The sequence below is a fragment of the Chrysemys picta genome, chromosome 13 (genome assembly GCF_011386835.1).
Source record: "Chrysemys picta bellii isolate R12L10 chromosome 13, ASM1138683v2, whole genome shotgun sequence".
Classification (NCBI taxonomy): Eukaryota; Metazoa; Chordata; order Testudines; family Emydidae; genus Chrysemys; species Chrysemys picta.
In genome coordinates, this window is record NC_088803.1 from 42900810 (window position 1) to 42919113 (window position 18304).

Here is an 18304-nt window from a genome sequence, read left to right on the forward strand (position 1 = left end):
CCATGTGGCTGTGTGTCAGTGCCATTCCTGTGTGCCAGGGCCCAACTCCCTGTACCTGTGCGTGCAGGTTTGGGGTGACATGTGGGTAGCGTGACCAGATGTCCTGATTTTATAGGGACAGTCCTGATTTTTTTGTCTTTTTCCTATATAGGTTCCTATTACCTCCCCCACCCCCGTCCTGATTTTTCACACTTGCTGTTCAGTCACCCTACATGTGGGGGCCCTGTTGGGCTCTGTGATACAGTGCGTATTTCCCAGGGCCCTAGTGTGGGAGCAGGATGGGCCCTCCCACCAGCCACTCAATCCATACTGGGACGGACACTGAGCTCAAGGCCACAGCCTCAACCTCCTCCCCTTCCCCCGCCCCTCGGGTGACTGGTTGCTAGGGGACCTTAGCAACCCGAGTCCCTGGTGCGTCATCCTCGTGCGCCGGAAGCACTCTTCATCCTACCGGAAGTACGTTTGTTGTGGGAGAGGGGACGACGCGGAAGTGCAGATTGGAAGGGAACGATGGGTTGCGACGGGGGAACCATCCCCAAGAGACACGAATTAGTGAAAGGGCCTCGTAAGGTCGAGAAGGTAGGAGTGTGCTCCAGGGAGCCATGGCTGGGGGCGGCTGGCCCGGTCCGCGGGGGAACGGGGGGGGCGGGGATTGCAGCCCCCCCCCGGGAGTGTGGAAAGCCTGGTCACTGTGGGGGAGCTGGGCCTGCAGTCGTGGTTTGAACAGGAAGCCAGGGGACTCCCCCAGTAAAACAGCGGGAGATCCCCGCTGTAAGCCTGTTAGTGACTCTTGGAGAAATAGCCCTGAGTCTCGGAGCTGGCGATTGCAAACCCCACTGGAATCTCTTTCTCCCCCTGCAGACCCCCGGGGGGAAATGTGAGGCTGCAGCGTGTTTTTCCAGGTGGAGGTTGTTCTTTATCTGACACTGACCGAGCGCGGCAGCTTTTTGTGACGGCTTGTTATGGGAATGAAGTTAAACTTCATGCCAGTTATACGGGCAGAGTGCGCCACTTATTGCACAGCATGGCACTCACCTGCTGTTCACTGCTACATGGTAGTGATAGCCAGCAGTTCAGGAAGATTCAAAAGGGGTTGTGTGTTTCTATGGGTACATTCTTGGATGCTAGCTATGGTTACATTATGCACTTTTTGTCCAATCGGATGTAAGCCCCCGTGTTTCTGGGGATAAGCCAACCCACTAGCTGCATGGAGTTAGGAAGAAACTTCCCCTATGGGCAGTTATTCCTCTGAAGACATCCAGTATTGGCTACTCCTGGAGACAGAATAATGGACAAGATGGATCAATGATCTGATTCAGTATGGCAATGTCTGTATTACACTATGGCACTAAAGGCATTCTGACAGCTAGTTAGATCTCTTCTATTTTTTTTAATGTATCAAACATGTACAATGTTCTCAATGACTTTATCTGCTCTTGCCTTGAGGGGCAGATCAGAGGAGAGAATCAGTGTGAATGGAAAAAGCTGCAGGACCTCATGGCCATCCCCAGGAGTGTACACAAACATGGCAAACATTTTGCAATGTATAAAGCACCAAGCAGCTGTTTTAAATCCATCCGTAGTCTCTTCCTATTTCTCTTGTGGCCCACAATGTGGTTAGCTGAAGTAGTAGTTCACATTTACAGGTTGTAGGCTCAGGCAACAGCCTACCAGCCCAAACTTTGCTTTTCTGCTCTCGTTTCACTTGCCTTAGCATTGGGTCATACCGACGGGCAGCCACAGCCTTAGGGGAGAAGAGGAACAGGTGGAAAGAGACAAGTGAGCAGAAAAACTTGTAACAGATGAGTGAGGGAAAAGAGAGGAGGTGGGGAAAGACAGAGGAATAGAGAACAGATGATAATAGACAAAATATAAGGAACAACATTATCCTTTTTCAATCCATCCCAAGGAATGGGCTCCAACAAAAAGGTTGGGAACCACTAGAACGGTGGTTTTCAACTTTTTTTTCCATTTTCAGACCCCTCAAAAATTCCAAATGGAGGCACGGACCCCTTTGGAAGTCTTAGACAGTCTGTGGACCCAAGGTTAAAACTGCTGTTCTATGATAATGACAACTTTTTGCAGACCCCTTAGACATAGTCTTCAGACTTCCAACAGGCCGCAGACCACAGGTTGAAAACCATAGTACTAGAAGACACTCCCTCTGCTGTCACTCTTCCCCCCCCCCCACCTTCCTAGTTGAGTTTATAATCTAATGCAGTGGTAACACATGCAGTTAGACATTTGTCTGACAGGAGTCCTATTGAAAAAAGTGGGACTACTTGCATGAGTAAAGGTTAGCAGGATTGGGCTCCAAGTCAGACATAGGCAAAACACTTGTTTCCCATAACACTAAATCAAGGTCTAACCTAGCGAATATGCAGAATCTTCACTAAAAGTTTTGAAAAAGCATTTTATCAGGTGAATTTGAGCCCAGAGGGTAGTTGGTTGTCATTTTGTAGGGTGTGGGTGCTGGTTTCAAATGTAAAGGTTTGAATGATAAATCTGCCAGTGGGAAAAATCCATCTGAAATGAATGATAAACCAGTGTTTTTTCCTCCTTCAGGTTGACAAAAATGCAGAATTAGTGGCACAGTGGTACTACTGCACACTGAGTCAAGAAGAGCTAAGGAGACCAATTGTAGCCTGTGAGCTGGGCAGGTATGATTGTTTATTCTTTAGCTTTCTTGATAAAAATACTAATTTTTGAATAAGTCACAGAATTCTGACTACAAATTTTATGTTGTAGGCTGTATAACAAAGATGCTATCATTGAATTTTTACTGGATAAGTCGTCTGATAAATCCCTTGTGCAGGCTGCATCATATATCAGGAGCATTAAGGTAAGCGGATGCCAAAGTTTAAATCTGATTCTAAAAGGCAGCCAATTAATATCTTAATTTTTCAAATACTGTTCTGGCACTCTTTCCAGTTCAAAATGGAAAGTTTAGCAAATAATTTTGTAAATTCTTATATAGCATGTAAATTTAGCATCTCATTTTTAGGCAGTCTGATACTTTGGTAGCAATTGTGTTGGCTTACAATATCGGAGACACTTCTGCTATACTGCAGGCTATCTGTCTTTTTATGATATATTGTATGGGAGGGGAACACATACTTTTAACTAATGGTGACAATCTCAAATTGCTAGGCAGCCAAAGTCTGTACCCAGTCTGTATAAAATAGAGCAGATTTCAGTCACTTTCTTCTATACTATGAGGATGCAACCTGTGGAAACTACTTCACCCAGTTGCTGTACTCCATCTTGATCCAAACAGGCATTCGTCCTGTCCTGAAGTGGAGTATTGCATGCTGTACCGTGTTGTCTTCATAAGCTGCACTTCTTCATTAAACATGAGAGTTACCCATGTCACCTCATAGACTTTAGAGCTGCATTTGGATCACCCTTTGCTCTGTGAATAGCTCATGATTAAGGCTGTGGGATTGTCACAGAGCTGCCTGGCCATGCCTCCGCCTAAGAGCTGAGCAAGGGGGATGTCGCTGCTTCCGGGGAGCCCCCCAAGCAAGCGCCGTCCAGAGCCCACCTCACCAGCCCCCTTCTCCCCCCCACACCCAAACTCTGCTGCTGCGGTGGGGAGAGACGCAGAGCCAGGTAGGGAGCCAGCCGGCCCCGCCAAAATTTCTCCCTCTCTCTCTTCCCTCCCCCCCCCCAACACCAGCGGGATCCCGGGCTGCATGCCGCTGCCCTCCCCCCCTGCCCACACCATCTGGGCCGCCCTCCCCCAGCACCCGCGGGCCTCCAGGCAGACCCCCAAGTTGTAGTCATGGATATTTTTAGTAAAAGTCATGGACAGGTCACGGGCCGTGAATTTTTGTTTACTCCCCGTGACCTGTCTGTGACTTTTACTAAAAATACTTGTGACTGAAACGTAGCCTTACTCATGATACCTTGCATGTCACTATTTAATAGCCAAGCCCATACCACCTCTGTAACACAGGTGGTATTATCACCTTTTAAACAGTGGGTAAAGAGAGGCACAGTGAGGCTAAACTGGGAAAGAGGCTAGTTGATATTGAGCCAATATGGCCACTTTGTAAATATTTATTTTTAAATCTTTATACTGTATTGCAGAATTAGGACACTGTTAGAACATGTGTTAGAACACTTCCAGTGAGGAATAGAATCCTGAGTCTCCCATGCCAGATATGTCACAAACATTTTGCAGGTGTAAAATTTCAGAGCTGCTATATGGCTGAACTTATAAAAACTTTACAGTGTCTGTGACACTAAAATGTCATTGTCATTATAAATGTCATTGAAGGCTCTAACATAAAATAGAATCATAGAAATGAAGGGCTGTAAGGGACCTTGTGAAGTCAGCAAGTCCAGGCCCCTGTGCTGAGGCAAAACCAGGCGAACCTGGACCATCCCTGACAGGTGTTTGTCCAAACTGTTCTTAACAATTTCCAATGATGGGTATTCCGCAACCTACCCGGGAAGCCTATTCCAGGATTTAACTACCATTATAGTTAGAAAGATTTTCCTAATATCTAATTAAATCTCCCTTGCTACAGATTAAGCCCATTATTTCTTGCCCCACCTTTAGTGGGCATGGAGAACTACTGATCACAGTTCTCTTTATATACAGCCATAACACATTGAAAAACTGTTATCAGGTCCCCCCCTCAGTTATCTTTTCTCAAGACTAAACATGCCCAGTTTTTTTTAACCTTTCCTCATATCAGATTTTCCTAACCTTTGCATTTTTGTTGCTCTCCTCTGGACTCTCTTCGGTTTGTCCATATCTTTCCTAAAGTATGGTGCCCAGAATTGGACACAGTACTTCAGTTGAGGCCTCACCAGTGCTGAGTAGCTGGGACAATTACCTCCTGTGTTTTATAGATGACACACCTGTTTATATACCTCAGAATATTAGTCTTTTATGCAACTGCATCACATTGTTGATTCATTCAATTTGTGCTCCACTATAACCCCAGATCCTTTTCAGCAGTACTACACCCTCGCCAATTATTCTCTATTTTGTAGTTGTGCAGTTGATTTTTCCTTTCTAACGGTAGTACTTTGCACTTGTCTTTGTTGAATTTCATCATTTCTTCATATAATAAGCCTGTAATAGGTTGTGCTCACCACCGCGGCACCTCCTGCTGGTCGCTCCAGGAATTAGCTCTGTCCTAGCCGTGGAGCGCCCCCTGCAGGTTGTGTCCCACCCATTGCCTGCTGTGCTGTCTGGGACCCGCATTGCTCTCTGGCTTGCGGCATCCTCTTCTGGATACAGCCCTTTGGCTGTGCCCCTGCTCTGTTTTCCCCCCTTCCGGGGGTATCAGCAGTCCTCAGTCTGCACCTGCCGCCCCAAAGTCTAATCCCTTGCCTCAGGCACTGTCCTTTGGCCATGCTCCTTCATGGTAAGGAAGAGGGGAGGGGAGGACCCAGGCCTTCCCACTACAGAACCCTCTAGCGGTAGCCTCCCACTGCCCTCCTTCAATCCCCTCTTTTCCTTGTGTACTCTGGGCCACGTCCCCTTGGTCCTTATACCTTCTTGGCCCTTTTCGTCAGGGGCCGCCGCCTGGCGTGTAACAGGCCGGAGCTCTCTCTCTGCTCCCCTGAGCCTGCCCAGCACTGCTCTCGCCTAGGTGCTCTGTCTACAGGGAGCCAGTCCTTCTCCCTTGCTTGTCAGGAAGGGACTGCTGCCTCTGCTTTGCAGCCTTTATGTAGGGCCCAGCCTGGCCCTGATTGGCTGCCTTTCTGCCCTTCTCTGATTGGCTGGGTTCTGCACAGGCTCCCTCCAGCCTGCTTTCACCTCCCTCTGCCAAAGTGGGGCAACTGCCCCACTACAAAGCCATAAAGGAAAATGTATCTTCAGGAACATCACCACTTCAACATGTCTCAAGCATCATTAGAACACAACTTAAAAACTTACCTTTGTCTCTTTCAGAATGTAACAGAGCTGAACCTTGCAGATAATCCAGCTTGGAAAGGTGATAAAGGGAACACAAAAGGTGATAAATATGACGACATCCAGTGTGCACGCTTTATTTGCCCTGTGGTGGGCTTGGAAATGAATGGAAGGCATCGGTTAGTATCGTACATGTAACTTTAACTAGACTTTACTTAGAACTGTGTAAATTAATATTGTAGAAACTGTTAAAATATTGGGAGGGCAGATCCTGAGCAGCTGTAAATTGTCATAACTCCATTAGGGGGCTCTAATCCCTCTCCCTCTGAAAGTCTACTGCAAAACTCCTATTAACTTCAGTGGTGCGGGGTGAGCCCCAGGGAGTTCTCCTGTTGTGACACATTATTTTGGAGGAATGTAATAGTGGCAGATCTGTGAAATTAGAGTGGAAGTCTACCAAATTATGTTCAAGATCTCCTCACCCATTTTCTTTGTGATGATGAATGACCTAATATTCCGCCTCTCAAAATAATTACCCCAGGCAAGAAAAATGTTCTTCTTTAATGCCTATTCATTCCAAGAATCCATTTTAAATTGTACTATATTCAGTAACTAACAGTCAGGCAGGTGAATGTCTAATTGCTCATTTATCGGTTCATGAATGCTTTCTTTTTAATGTCAGCAAATGTTTCAGGATGGAGGAGGGGATGACTCTTACTTAATGGTACTTTGAAGCTTTTTTTTTTTTTGCCATATCGGGTTGTTGGAAAGGAAGCTCTTTCCCAAAGCATATAAACCTTATACAGAATCATTAACAGATCCGTCTCGCACCTTTTTCTCTTTCCCTTTCTGAATATCTCAAATATGTTAAGAATATAGCTCCCATTGGCAATACTGCTCATTTAGTAGTTAGCAGAAAATTTGTTATGTTATTTATTTATGCACAGTAACATGGTTATTTTGGATTGTATAAAAGTAAGAATTATCTTTGTCTTAACTTCAAAAAATTTTATATTGAACACTGGAAAACTGAATTATGGTAGGAATCATAAAATTAGCTAAACCGCTCTAAGACTCTGCATTTTACTTTGGTTCATATTTTTAAAAATGGCCATTATGTTTAATCCACTTCTCAAATTAATTTTCAAATCAAATGCTTTGAGAATTACTATGACTAGCGCCAACATTATTATTTATTTACTATTGGTGTTACTGTAGTGCCTTCGAGCCTTACTAATGGACCAGGGCCTCATTGTGTTAGGCGCTGTACAGTCATACAAGAACAACAACAAAAAAAGACAATCCCTGCCCTAAGGATCTTACAATCTATAAATCAAGAGACAATAAAGCGATGCAGATTGGGGAGTACAGGGAAACAGTGAGAGCATATTGGTCAGCATGATAGACTGTGGTCTCAGCAGCCTAACCATTACCAACTTTTTGTTGTATGTATCATAGAACTGTAGGGCTGGAATGGACATCAAGAGGTCATCTAGTGCAGCCCCCTGTGCTGAGGCAGGATTAAGTATACCTAAACCCTCCCTGACAGACACATAGAATCTTAGAATCATAGAAATGTCGGGCTGGAAGGGACTTTGAAAAGTCAAGTCCAGCCCCCTGCACTGTGGCAGGACCAAGTAAACATAGACCATCCCTGACAGGTGTTTGTCCAATTGTTTTTAAAAGCTTCCTGCTCTAGAGCTTAACTACCCTTATAGTTCAAAAGTTTTTCCTAATATCTAACCTAGAGCTCCCTTGCTGCAGATTAAGCCTGTTATTTCTTGTCATGCCTTCATGGAGGACTATTAATCACAATTCTTTCTGTATACAGCCCTTAAAATATTGGAAGACTGTTATCAGCTCCCCCCTCAGTTGTCTTTACTCAAGACTAAACATGCCCAGATTTTTTTAACCTTTTCTCATAAGTCAGGTTTTCTGAACCTTTTATCATTTTTGTTGCTCTCCTGTGGACTCTTTCCAGTTTGTCCACATTTTTCCTAAATGCTTTTGAGAGAGGTTTTGAAGATGGATAATGAGGTAGCTTAGTGCATGTTTGCAGGGGGCACCTCACAAGTGTGAGGGGAAGCCTATGGAAAATATATGAGGAAATTTCTTTGAAAATTTAACAAGTAGGCAATGGAGGCTGGAGGGCTGATTGATGGCTCATTAGTGAATGAGAAACGATAAAATGGGGATAGACTGTGAAGGGTCTTGAAAATGAATACAAGCAGCTTATGTTTGATGTGATAGAGAAAGTGGAGCCAGTGGAGGTGTGCAAAGGAAGGGGCAACACGGGCTGGGAAAGTGATGGGCTAGGAATATGATCTTTGCAGCAGCCACAACAGGAAAAGTCAGGGTGGAGAATGTCCCTCACTCATCAGAGTGCTCATCATACAAATACGAAAGTTTGATTAGTGCTTAGATACTTCAGAGGATCTGGGGAACCTACATGGATCAGTAGCAAAGTATAGTGAGGTCTTGTAAGAATTCATTAATTTTTGAGAGATTGTAGTAAACTTGTTAGTATTCACTGAAATAGTATAAAAATAAACTAAATTAGACTAGTCAGAATAAATTAACAAAGTACATTGCGTAATTCAGAATGCTTGATTTTTATTGTTTGTTTAGTTAGTAATTATAATGAGCCTCACTATCATTAATACAAATTAGCTATGTCATACTTGTGTTTCTCTTGATTAGCCACAAGGAGGTGTACAAAAAGCTAACAGGTAAATTACTTGCTGCCATCTGCAGTGTTGGTTTAATTTATTTATTACACATGTATGAAATAAAATGTCTGTTACTGGTAAACTAAATTTTCTAAAATGTTAGAATCAAATTACTCTGGTTTTATTTTTTTTCCCAAGGTTTTGTTTTTTGCGGAATTGTGGCTGTGTGTTCTCTGAACGTGCTCTTAAAGAAATTAAAACAGAAGTTTGTCATCGGGTAAGTTTAATCTTTAAATCTTGTTTTTGCTTTAAAAACACAGAGGAGTAAATGTGGCCATAGTTTGGGTGTACACATAAATATACAGACACTGTATGCCAGACGCAAATGCCTCTTCACACAAAAATTTGAACAGATGCACATACAAATTGAGGTTGCATCTGCAAAACTCAAAGATTTCACTTTTCTAGTAACTTGAAAATAATATTTGATATCTAGGGTGACCAGACGTCCCGATTTTATCGGGACCGTCCCGATATTTCCTTGTTTGTCCCGCGTCCCGACCGACATGCGGTCGGGACAACCGGACAAACAAGGAAATGCCCCGAGCCTTGAGCCCGGAAGTGCTCGCGCCCCCCCCCCCCTGCCCCGACTCCGCCCCCTCCTCCCCCGATTGGCTCCCTCCCCGAATCCCCGCCTCTTCCCCGGGCTCACCATTCCCCCTCCCTCCGCAAGTGCTGGAGGGAGGCCCGGGAGACTCAGAGGCAGCGCGGGGCCGGGGTGAGTAACAGTCCGGCCTGGCCCAGTGCAGGCAGGACTCGGGTGGTTGGGAGAGGAGGGGGGCGACCCGCGGGGCCAGGCGACGGGGGAGGAAGCGGCCATGGCGCTCGGCGGCTCTGGCGCCCCCGAACCCCCCGAGCCGGGGCCTGCAGCAGCGCGTACGCTGGGCCCAGCCCCTGGCTAGGCACGTCTGGGCTGCCCAGCTGGTGCTATCGCGCGGTGGCCCCGGGGCAGAGGCATCGGCAGCCCAGCCCCGTTCGTTCCCCTGCGGGACGGGGGGGCTGGGGCCTGCTGCCCCCACTCCGGGGCCGCTGCGCGATAGCACTAGCTGGGCAGCAGCCCAGACGCTGGCCAGGGGCTGGGCGCAGCGTGCGCGCTGCTGGGTCCCCGCAGCAGGCCCCGGCTCGGGGGGTTCGGGGGCGCCGCAGCCGCCAAGCGCCATGGCCGCTTCCTCCCCCGCGGCAGTGGGAGCTGCAGCAGCGGCTGCTCCCGAGTCCCGCTGCCCGGGGGGACAACAACAGCTGCCGCCTGGCCCCGCGGGCCGCCCCCCTCCTCTCCTTACCACCCGACTGAGTCCTGCCTGCTCGGGACCAGGCCGGACTCTTACTCACCCCGGCCCCGCGCTTCCCCTGAGTCTCCCGGGCCTCCCTCCAGCACTTGCGGAGGAAGGTTTTTTTTTTTTTTTTTTTTGGCCCCGCCCCCCGCCAGCCCCCCCCCCCCCCCGCGTCCCGATATTTGTCTTTGGTGATCTGGTCACCCTATTGATATCCTTTTAACAGAATTGATTGCAATAGTTCCTTTGTGATTGTCTTGGGAAATGCACATCTTAAAACCCTTATTCTAAAAGTTAGTTTGGTTTTATAACAGCTATTCTCCAAAATCAAATGTTTTGTTCATTTTATTGTTTTCCCCAGACACTGTACTCTTTTAATTTCAGTTCAAGAAAAGGTGTTTTTTTATATTTGCTGAATACTTGCCATTTGTTTTATTTTTAAAAAAATCTTTTGACCCATTTATAACATTAAAACGTCAGATAACTTTTTCCCAGATTTTTAAATAGTTAAATAATCTCAATACTTACAGTAAAAGACAAGTTACTTTGAATTATTCTGCTTGGAAAACTAGTACAGCAATCTCACCAGATGAAAAATTAACACTATATATATTGCGTTACTGCGTATGATTTTAACATTGTAAAACAGTCTTGTGTGTTGGTACATAAATACTTAAACACTGATGTGAATTCTTGATGAAATTCAAGGTGCAGATGGATTTCCTTTCTTCACTTAATGTTTTTCTAGAAGCAATGATATGAATGCACAAGAGAGTTATTTACTCTATTTTTGCTTCTGTTATTTGACTTGTTCTTGAAGACATTGGTGTGCTCAAAAAAGAATATTTTCTTTATTTTAGGGTATTCCATTGATAATTTTGTTTGTTGTTGTTCATTGCTCCAAGTGCGATGCTGTGGACAAAGGGCTAATGCAAAAACTGGGAACCTCGAGCAGGAGTAGAGAGGTTATTTTACCTTGTTATTAGGCACTGGTGTGACTGCTGCTGGAATATTGTATCCAGTTCTGGTACCCACAATTCAAGAAAGATGTTGAGTTATTGGAGAGGGTTCAGAGAAGAGCCATGAGAATGATTAAAGGATTAGAAAACATAACTTTTTGTGATAGACTCAGGGAGCTCAATCTATTTAGCTTAACAAAGAGAATGTTAAGGGGTGACAGTTTATATGCACCTACATGGAAAACAAGTATTTAATAATAGGCTTGTCAATTCTAACAGAAAAAGATAAACCACAATCTAGTGGCTGGAAATTGAAGCTAAACAAATTCAGACGGGAAATAAGGTGTAAATATTTAATGGTGAGAGTAATTAACCATTGGAGCAACTTACCAAGGGTTGTGGTGGATTTTCACTGACAATTTTAAAATTAAGATTGGATGTTTTTCTAAAAGAAATGCTCTAGCTATTATTTTGGGGAAGGTCTATGGCCTGTGTTATACAGGAGGTCAAAATGGATGATCACAGTGGTCCCTGCTGGCATTGGAATCTATGAATTGCACTAGCTGCTAGAAAAAGCTGAAACATCACATATGCAAGCTTTTCTTGATTAAAATTAATATTCATTCTGCACCATAGGTATACAAAGTTCATGTATACTAGATCTAGCAGATAGACCCACACATTTGTTTTAGTGGTATTTCTCCTGGAGTATTTAAGAGAATAGGACTCATGGTCCGTGGACCACTGGAATGAAGATTCAGCTGCTGCATTTGTCTTTAATTAGTAAAGCATGGTGGTTACATGACATTGGCTTGGTTCTGCAGATGTTGAAGCTCAGGTGCAGGGATGTTCACTGATTTGTCCAAAAGTCATACAAGGTCTGAATATAGTGGAGAATTTTGGTGGTCCCAGTACAGGCTCATGCTCCTTGAATGCTTGTATAAAAGTGTATTCACAAATAACTGCTGCTAACATTTCAATACTGCTTTCAGTATAATTGTGATTGTAGTAGGTGTACATCAAGTCTTAAACTACTCTGCTGGTTCAATTTTAACTGATTCAAAACTATTTTAGAGTTAGTTTGGCAGAGCTGGGGCTAGAATCCTGTCTCCCAATCCTGTCCTTTTTCCTTAGGAGGACAGAGGATGGGTGGGGTACAAACTTCCACTGCACCATGCTGGGGGCACCATTTTGAAGCAGCACAAGGGCAGGATGGGAGGGAGGTGGGGGCTCCTAGCTCACATCCATCAACAATAACAATAAAAAATAGATTGTAAAGATAGGTATTTAGATGCCAAAGTTCTAGGGGATCTGTCCCTTCAGTTCCAGCCTGGTATTCGGCCTCAGACAATGCAGGGCAGGAACTGGGTCCATTGTAACAGAGTAGAACTGGGACTGGCTTTCCAGCTGGCCGCCGTCAGGGTCCTGCGTCACAAAAAAGGGACAGCTCCTCTCCAGCATCCTCCTGCTCATTTTCCCGTGGGTCTAGCCAGTCATCCTCAGTATGGGGAGAGAGCCAGCACCAGGTTCCAAATACTGCCTGGAATGGCTAGTACTATATTTTTGTAGAATCCTGTCTAGTTCTTCCAAAAATGGACAGATCACATGTCCCCTACTAGATGGTCTCATTTCATCTCTTGTTTCAGTGTCTTTTCTTCTGAGCTGCTTGAGCTTTTTCCAGCACTAGTTGACATCCTGCTCCTGCCCCTCGTGAACATCTGCTTTTCACACCAGCTTTATTTCTGTGGCTAACCACAACAGCTTCCTGAAAGAGTGCTTCTCCCCAGATAGTGATGCAATCCAAGATCTCAGCATGCCTCCAAGCAGCTGCGCGAGGCAGGTTGTGGGGATTCTGGAGCGCTATTGTGCTTGTATCACCAGACTAATGATATATTGACATCCAGAAACAAATGGGTAAAAATCTGACTCTGCCACCTTCTAAGGGAACCTGTATAGTAGTTTAACTCTTAAAAATATGGATATATACGGTTGACTTAAGTACATCTGGGGACTCTGATTCTTAACACAAGTTTTCAGTGGACTCATTCTAGGCCTTGTTGTCAGATGCTACCGGTGTGGTGCTCTGCTTTCTCCTGTGTTAATATCACTCGGCTGCGTGTGTGTGTTCCCTCTGTGTGCGGTCCCAGCTCTGCAGATTAGCTGACACAGCAAACCTGACGAGAACCCCCAATAGCCACAGAGTCTAGTAAGGTACGAAGGCACCTCGGCCAGGTTTATTGCGACCCTGACACAATTGTAGTTCCCTGTAGGTTTCTTAGCCTAAGTCAGGGCATACTACGAGAAAGTGCCGCTCGGCAATGGACTCAGCTTAGTCAGTGGCGGGACTTTCCACTGCCCCCTCGGCTGGACAAAGATACCGCCCCAGGGATACATTCTTATACACAGGTACAAACAAGTTATACATCACTCCTGACGTATTGAGGTGCAACCCCTCTACGCAGCAAGGTACAACCCCTCTACGTAGTAAGGTGCCGCCTCTCACCTTGTACATGTTGGTTCGATCAAAACAACTCTATCCATCATTTTACCCTTTTGCCCCTGTCATTGGGATGGATCAGCCTGTTCCATGTTATCTGTGGAATGTTCCAGTATAGTGTATGTTCTGATATCTGGTGTCCAGTACCTTTTAGGTATGTCTCTTTTTGCAGCATCAGCCCTTTCCTTGCCAGCTTCTGTGAGCAGGGCCTGCCTCTGGCTCACAGCTTAACTTTGCTTTATGTTCGCAAAGTCTTGACCATTACTTTAGTTCAGGCCTTAGGCCTCATACCAGGCCTCTGATACCAAGGTTTATCTCTCAGGGCCTCCTCTTACTACAGGCCTTGTCTACACTAGGAGAGCTTGGCTGGTATAGTTTTACTAGTATAGCTATACCAGCAAAATGCTCTAGTGTGGATGCACTGATATCAGTATAAAAGTGATTTTACCAGTGTAGTTTATGCTAGTTCGGGAAACCTACATTAACTATACTGGTGGAACTGTATGTACAGTAGGACTTTTACAGACATAGCTTTGTTGGTTTAAAAACAAAAATCCCACCCCTAACTGACACAGTAAAATCTTTAAGTGTAGACCACGCCCTATATTTTGGTCTGCACTTCCTTTGATATGTGGTTAAGACTGAAGAACTTAGAGTAGAGTTGAATGTTCAGAAGAGAAAGCCCTGATCCAGTTGCCTCATGCACAGAAAGTGAGTAGAAGTTTAGTAAATAGGGCCCTTAGGGAGCTGGTTTCTATGCTTTCTGGTAGTTAATGGTTTGTTTATATTGAAAGCAATAATTAGCTGTATTCCCCTGGTGCACTCTTTTTCTTTGTGCAGTAGTGGATTTAAAAACTGAAGTGAACGTGAGAATAAGAAGTAAAAAAGCTGTCATTTTCTATCGTAAAAACTGAAGTGAATGTGAAAATATGAACTAAAAAAGCTGTCATTTTCTATATATAGTATGTTCTATGATCAGTGATTGAGTATTAGGAATACTGTTTGTTAATATCTGGTATAGGCTGTCTCTGGGAACACAAGGCCTTCCACAATATTGAGCTCTGGATTTTTCCAATTCCCACAGAGACGTCTTGGAAGCTACATTCTAAATAGTGGCAATGGCGACAGCTTCTGTTGTGCTAGCTGGTGTATTTAAAGACATTCTGTTTTGCTAACCTGTATCTTAAAGATAAGTGAGAACATGTTCTCAGAAGAAGCAACTTCTGATGCAATAATGATCAGCTCTAGCATGGCTCTTATGAGTACACTGATTGCAAAGTTAAATGGATTTTTTGTGTGTGTAGGAGAAATGTAAGCTTTTTACAGCATAACCCATAGGCCATGTGTTTGATTATGCTCCCTTTCTTCATATCCAATATCTAATTGATTCAATCGGTGGACAACTTTGTATTTTTTAAGGAGGAGAGGAAGGGGATAGTTAAACGTAGATATTATGACTAAAGTTGATAAACTGTCTCAGATATCATATACTCTGTTGTGCTGAATAGTTGAAACATTTTTGTTTTAGTCACCTGCTTGTTTGACAACTCATCAAAAATTGGTTATTTTACTTTAGGTTAAAATAAGTCCATTGTTGGTCAATAAGTATTTCTGTGTCCACTATTTTATTACAGATGAATGTCTTAACCTGCACTTTACCCTAAAAACCTAGCTGACAATCCTGAGACCTCTTAGTTTGCATCACCCAAGAGGACACAATAGGCAGCACAAATACATACCCATAGAGCATAAATCTGGAGTTTGGGTTGTCACTCTATTCCTGACTAATCTCAACTGTGTAAAAGTTCATTTAAAAAAAAAATCTATTTTGTATGTCCACTTAAATTGTGAGCCCACAGACTAATCTGGATACCTAGTAATTAGCAAACAGCTAAACACCAAGTGCTTCCCAAAGGAACTTAGAGAGATGCTTTCTGACAGTGATGAAATTCAGAAGACTCATTGTCTTGGGGAAACATTGACGTAGACTATGGCTTATATAATAGCCCAATATTTTTTGTCTGAACTCTGCACCTTAGGTTTCATATAGGTAATCTCCGAGAGCATGCCAGCCAGTCATGTCCTGGGCTAGTTCATCAGATAGGATGCATACACAGGAAAGAGAAACAAGTTATTTCTTCCATGCCATCGACTTACTCCTCCAATCTAAAATAAAAACTGTATCCATTATACAGACAAGGGGAAATCATGAGTCAGCCCCCCAAATTTCTGCACCACGCTAAATTCCCAAATGTACTTATAGAAGACTCTCCTCAACCAAGAGGCTAAGGCATATAAGAATTAGTGGAGCACTATAGCCACTCTGGAATATTGCTGGTAGACACTCTTCCACCAAAGCACCCTTTCCCACTCCACCACATAAACCGGTTACCATGTTCATGGATAAACTGCAACAGGAAAAATAGGAAGAAAACTAGTTTTGGTCGTGAGAGAAACCGTCTGATACAGACGGACCTAGAGACCCAGAATTAATGCAAACCTATGCTACTGCCATGAAGAAGGCAAAGAAAGCCTGCCTATCCTCTACTAAGTAGACAGCAAAGTCATGCTCTGCAGGAATTTTCTGAAGCATAATTCTTTTCATAAACCTTCTGCTGAACACGGGGATACCACCTCTCTCACTTACCTCTTAAGAATTTGATCCATTCACACAAGTAGAAATCATGGGAGTAATGATGGCACGTGGGGTCACCACCTATGAGTCTTCCTTGATAGTGAATGTAGAGAACACATGAGAGCTCTACTAATAGAACATAAGAATGGCCCTACTGGGTCAGACCAGTGGTCCATCTAGCCCAGTGTTTTGTTCTGACATTGGTCACTGCCAGATGCTTTGAAGGCAATGAACAAAATAGGGCAATCATCAAATGATCCATACCCTTATTGTCTGGTCCTAGTATCTGGCAGTCAGAGGCCTAGGGACACCCAAAGCATGGAGTTGCATCCCTGACCATCATGGTAATAGCCATTGATGGACCTGTCATCCATCCTTAGTTAAAATTTTCATTAGTGACAGAGGCACTTAGAGCCTCTTAAAAGATTTAGGCTCCTAAATCATTTGGGCTCTTTTGAAAACATCACCCCTTGTCTGTATTAAAATTTGCACCAGTTTTACCAAAAGTGTGATTTACACCAGTGAAAAACTAGAAACACTCAATGCAATTTAATCTGTTTTATATTAATTAAATTTAAATGTAATCAATTTAAGACAAATTGATATAAACCTGATTTGAATTTGATTAAGATTATCCACAATGCACAGGTTTAACTAAATCAGTTTTTCACCCAATTTATGGTTAAACCCGAGCGACTCTGATTATAGAAAAGGCCTAAATACTTATAAAGTTTTTCATTTGATTGAGCAGTATATAGAATAGTATTTTTGAAAACCCTGGAGCTGCTGTAGAAAAGGAGAAAACAAATATAATATCAGTAAGATGCCACACTTCTAAAATAGCAATGGCAGGATATGACTTTGAGAGAGAAAAAAGAAAGGAACTGGGAGAACAGAAATGTTTTTCTGGAAGCCCCTTTGGATGGTTGGACAACACAAAATGAGAAGGTTTCGTGGAGATGTGTTTCACAATGCAGGATCCAACAGAACAGCAGCATGATTTCCTGTCTACTTCAGAAGGAATTGTGTGCTTGTAAAAGAGAGGCTTTCAATTTCAATATTGGACTTGGATCTGAAATCGTTTCACCTACTAATGTTGCAGATAGCACCTCAGATTACTAAATTTGGAGTTTGAAGGAAGAAAAATTCCTGTCTCATTTCTTTGTTCGTTTGTCAGCAACTTGGACATGATCTTCACTTTTACGGCAGCTGTAGCTCCACAGACTTTAATAGAGCTATGCTGACTGACACCAGCTGATGAGCTAGTACTTGGCATATAATGGACATTTTCATTCTCTTCCTGTGTAGTCAGTCAGTCTATTGTTTTTGAGTGAATGTTTCATGTAGCAACCGGAATGAAAAAACGTTATAAAAAAGGAAACTATTGTGAAGCTGCAGAGATTAACAGGGTGATTTAGCAACAGGTATAATAGCTGAAATTATTTGAACTCTGTTTTTAGAAAATGTCTAGTTTTCAAGTTGATAATGTCCATCTCAAGGGCATTTAGTAAGAGCCATTAGTACAAGTTCCACTAGTAGGTAGCCCTTGATATAATCAGGATCCAAAGCCATTAGGGTCTATGACTTTAAAACTGGGACTGCTGATTTTTAAACTGCTCCTTTATAGCCACCAACTCTAAGGCATACAGGGCAGGCACAGTGTGATCATGGTAGCTCAAGCCCCGGAGCAACTGTGATGCAACGTTCTGAAGAAACTGTGGGCGAAGGAGTAGCCACAATGAGAGGACTGACAAGGGATTTACAGTAAACCAGATTTGTCACTAGAGTCTAGGGTGACCAGACAGCAAGTGTGAAAAATCGGGACGGGGGTGGGGAGTAATAGGAGCCTATATAAGAAAAAGACCCAAAAATCGGGACAGTCCCTATAAAATCAGGACATCTGGTCACCCTACTAGAGTCTGTGTTGCTGTTATGAGGTCATCAAATGGTTAAGATGCAGATTGCACAACCAAAAAACACACTTTTTTACAGTGTCAGATATGTTTCCTGCTTCCATGGGCAGGCCATAGGGTTGCCAACCCTCCCGGTTTTGCCGGGAGTTTCCTGGAATCATGCCCTATCTCCTGGAGGCTACTGAAGGCAAACTGGGAGATTTTAGGTGCTGAAAGTCTGGTGGTGCAGCGGGGTTAAGGCCTGCCCTGCCCCGCTTCCAAAAGTGGCTGGCATGTCCCTGCCGCCCTGGGGGGGGCACCTGAAGGCACGGGCAGTACACAGAGCCCCCTGCGTCCCTCCCACCCCCCCGGACATGCCAGCCGCTTCTGGGAGCGGCGCAGGGCCAAGGCAGGTAGGGAGCCTGCCTTGGCCCCGCTGCCTGGAA

General features: G+C 44.1%; 1 protein-coding gene across 2 annotated transcripts in view; it reads left to right on the plus strand.

Annotated features, from left to right (window-relative positions):
• Window positions 1-423: 423 nt before the first annotated feature.
• The window catches only part of RTF2 (replication termination factor 2), a 56023-nt gene continuing 38142 nt past the window's right edge, over window positions 424-18304 (plus strand). For both annotated transcript variants that reach the window (XM_005284209.4, XM_042858375.2), the window contains exons 1-5: window positions 424-579; window positions 2566-2660; window positions 2749-2842; window positions 5915-6054; window positions 8743-8821. In XM_005284209.4, coding sequence (XP_005284266.1) covers window positions 511-579; window positions 2566-2660; window positions 2749-2842; window positions 5915-6054; window positions 8743-8821 — 477 coding nt within the window. In that variant the 5' untranslated portion in view covers window positions 424-510. The remainder of the gene's footprint in view (window positions 580-2565; window positions 2661-2748; window positions 2843-5914; window positions 6055-8742; window positions 8822-18304) is intronic.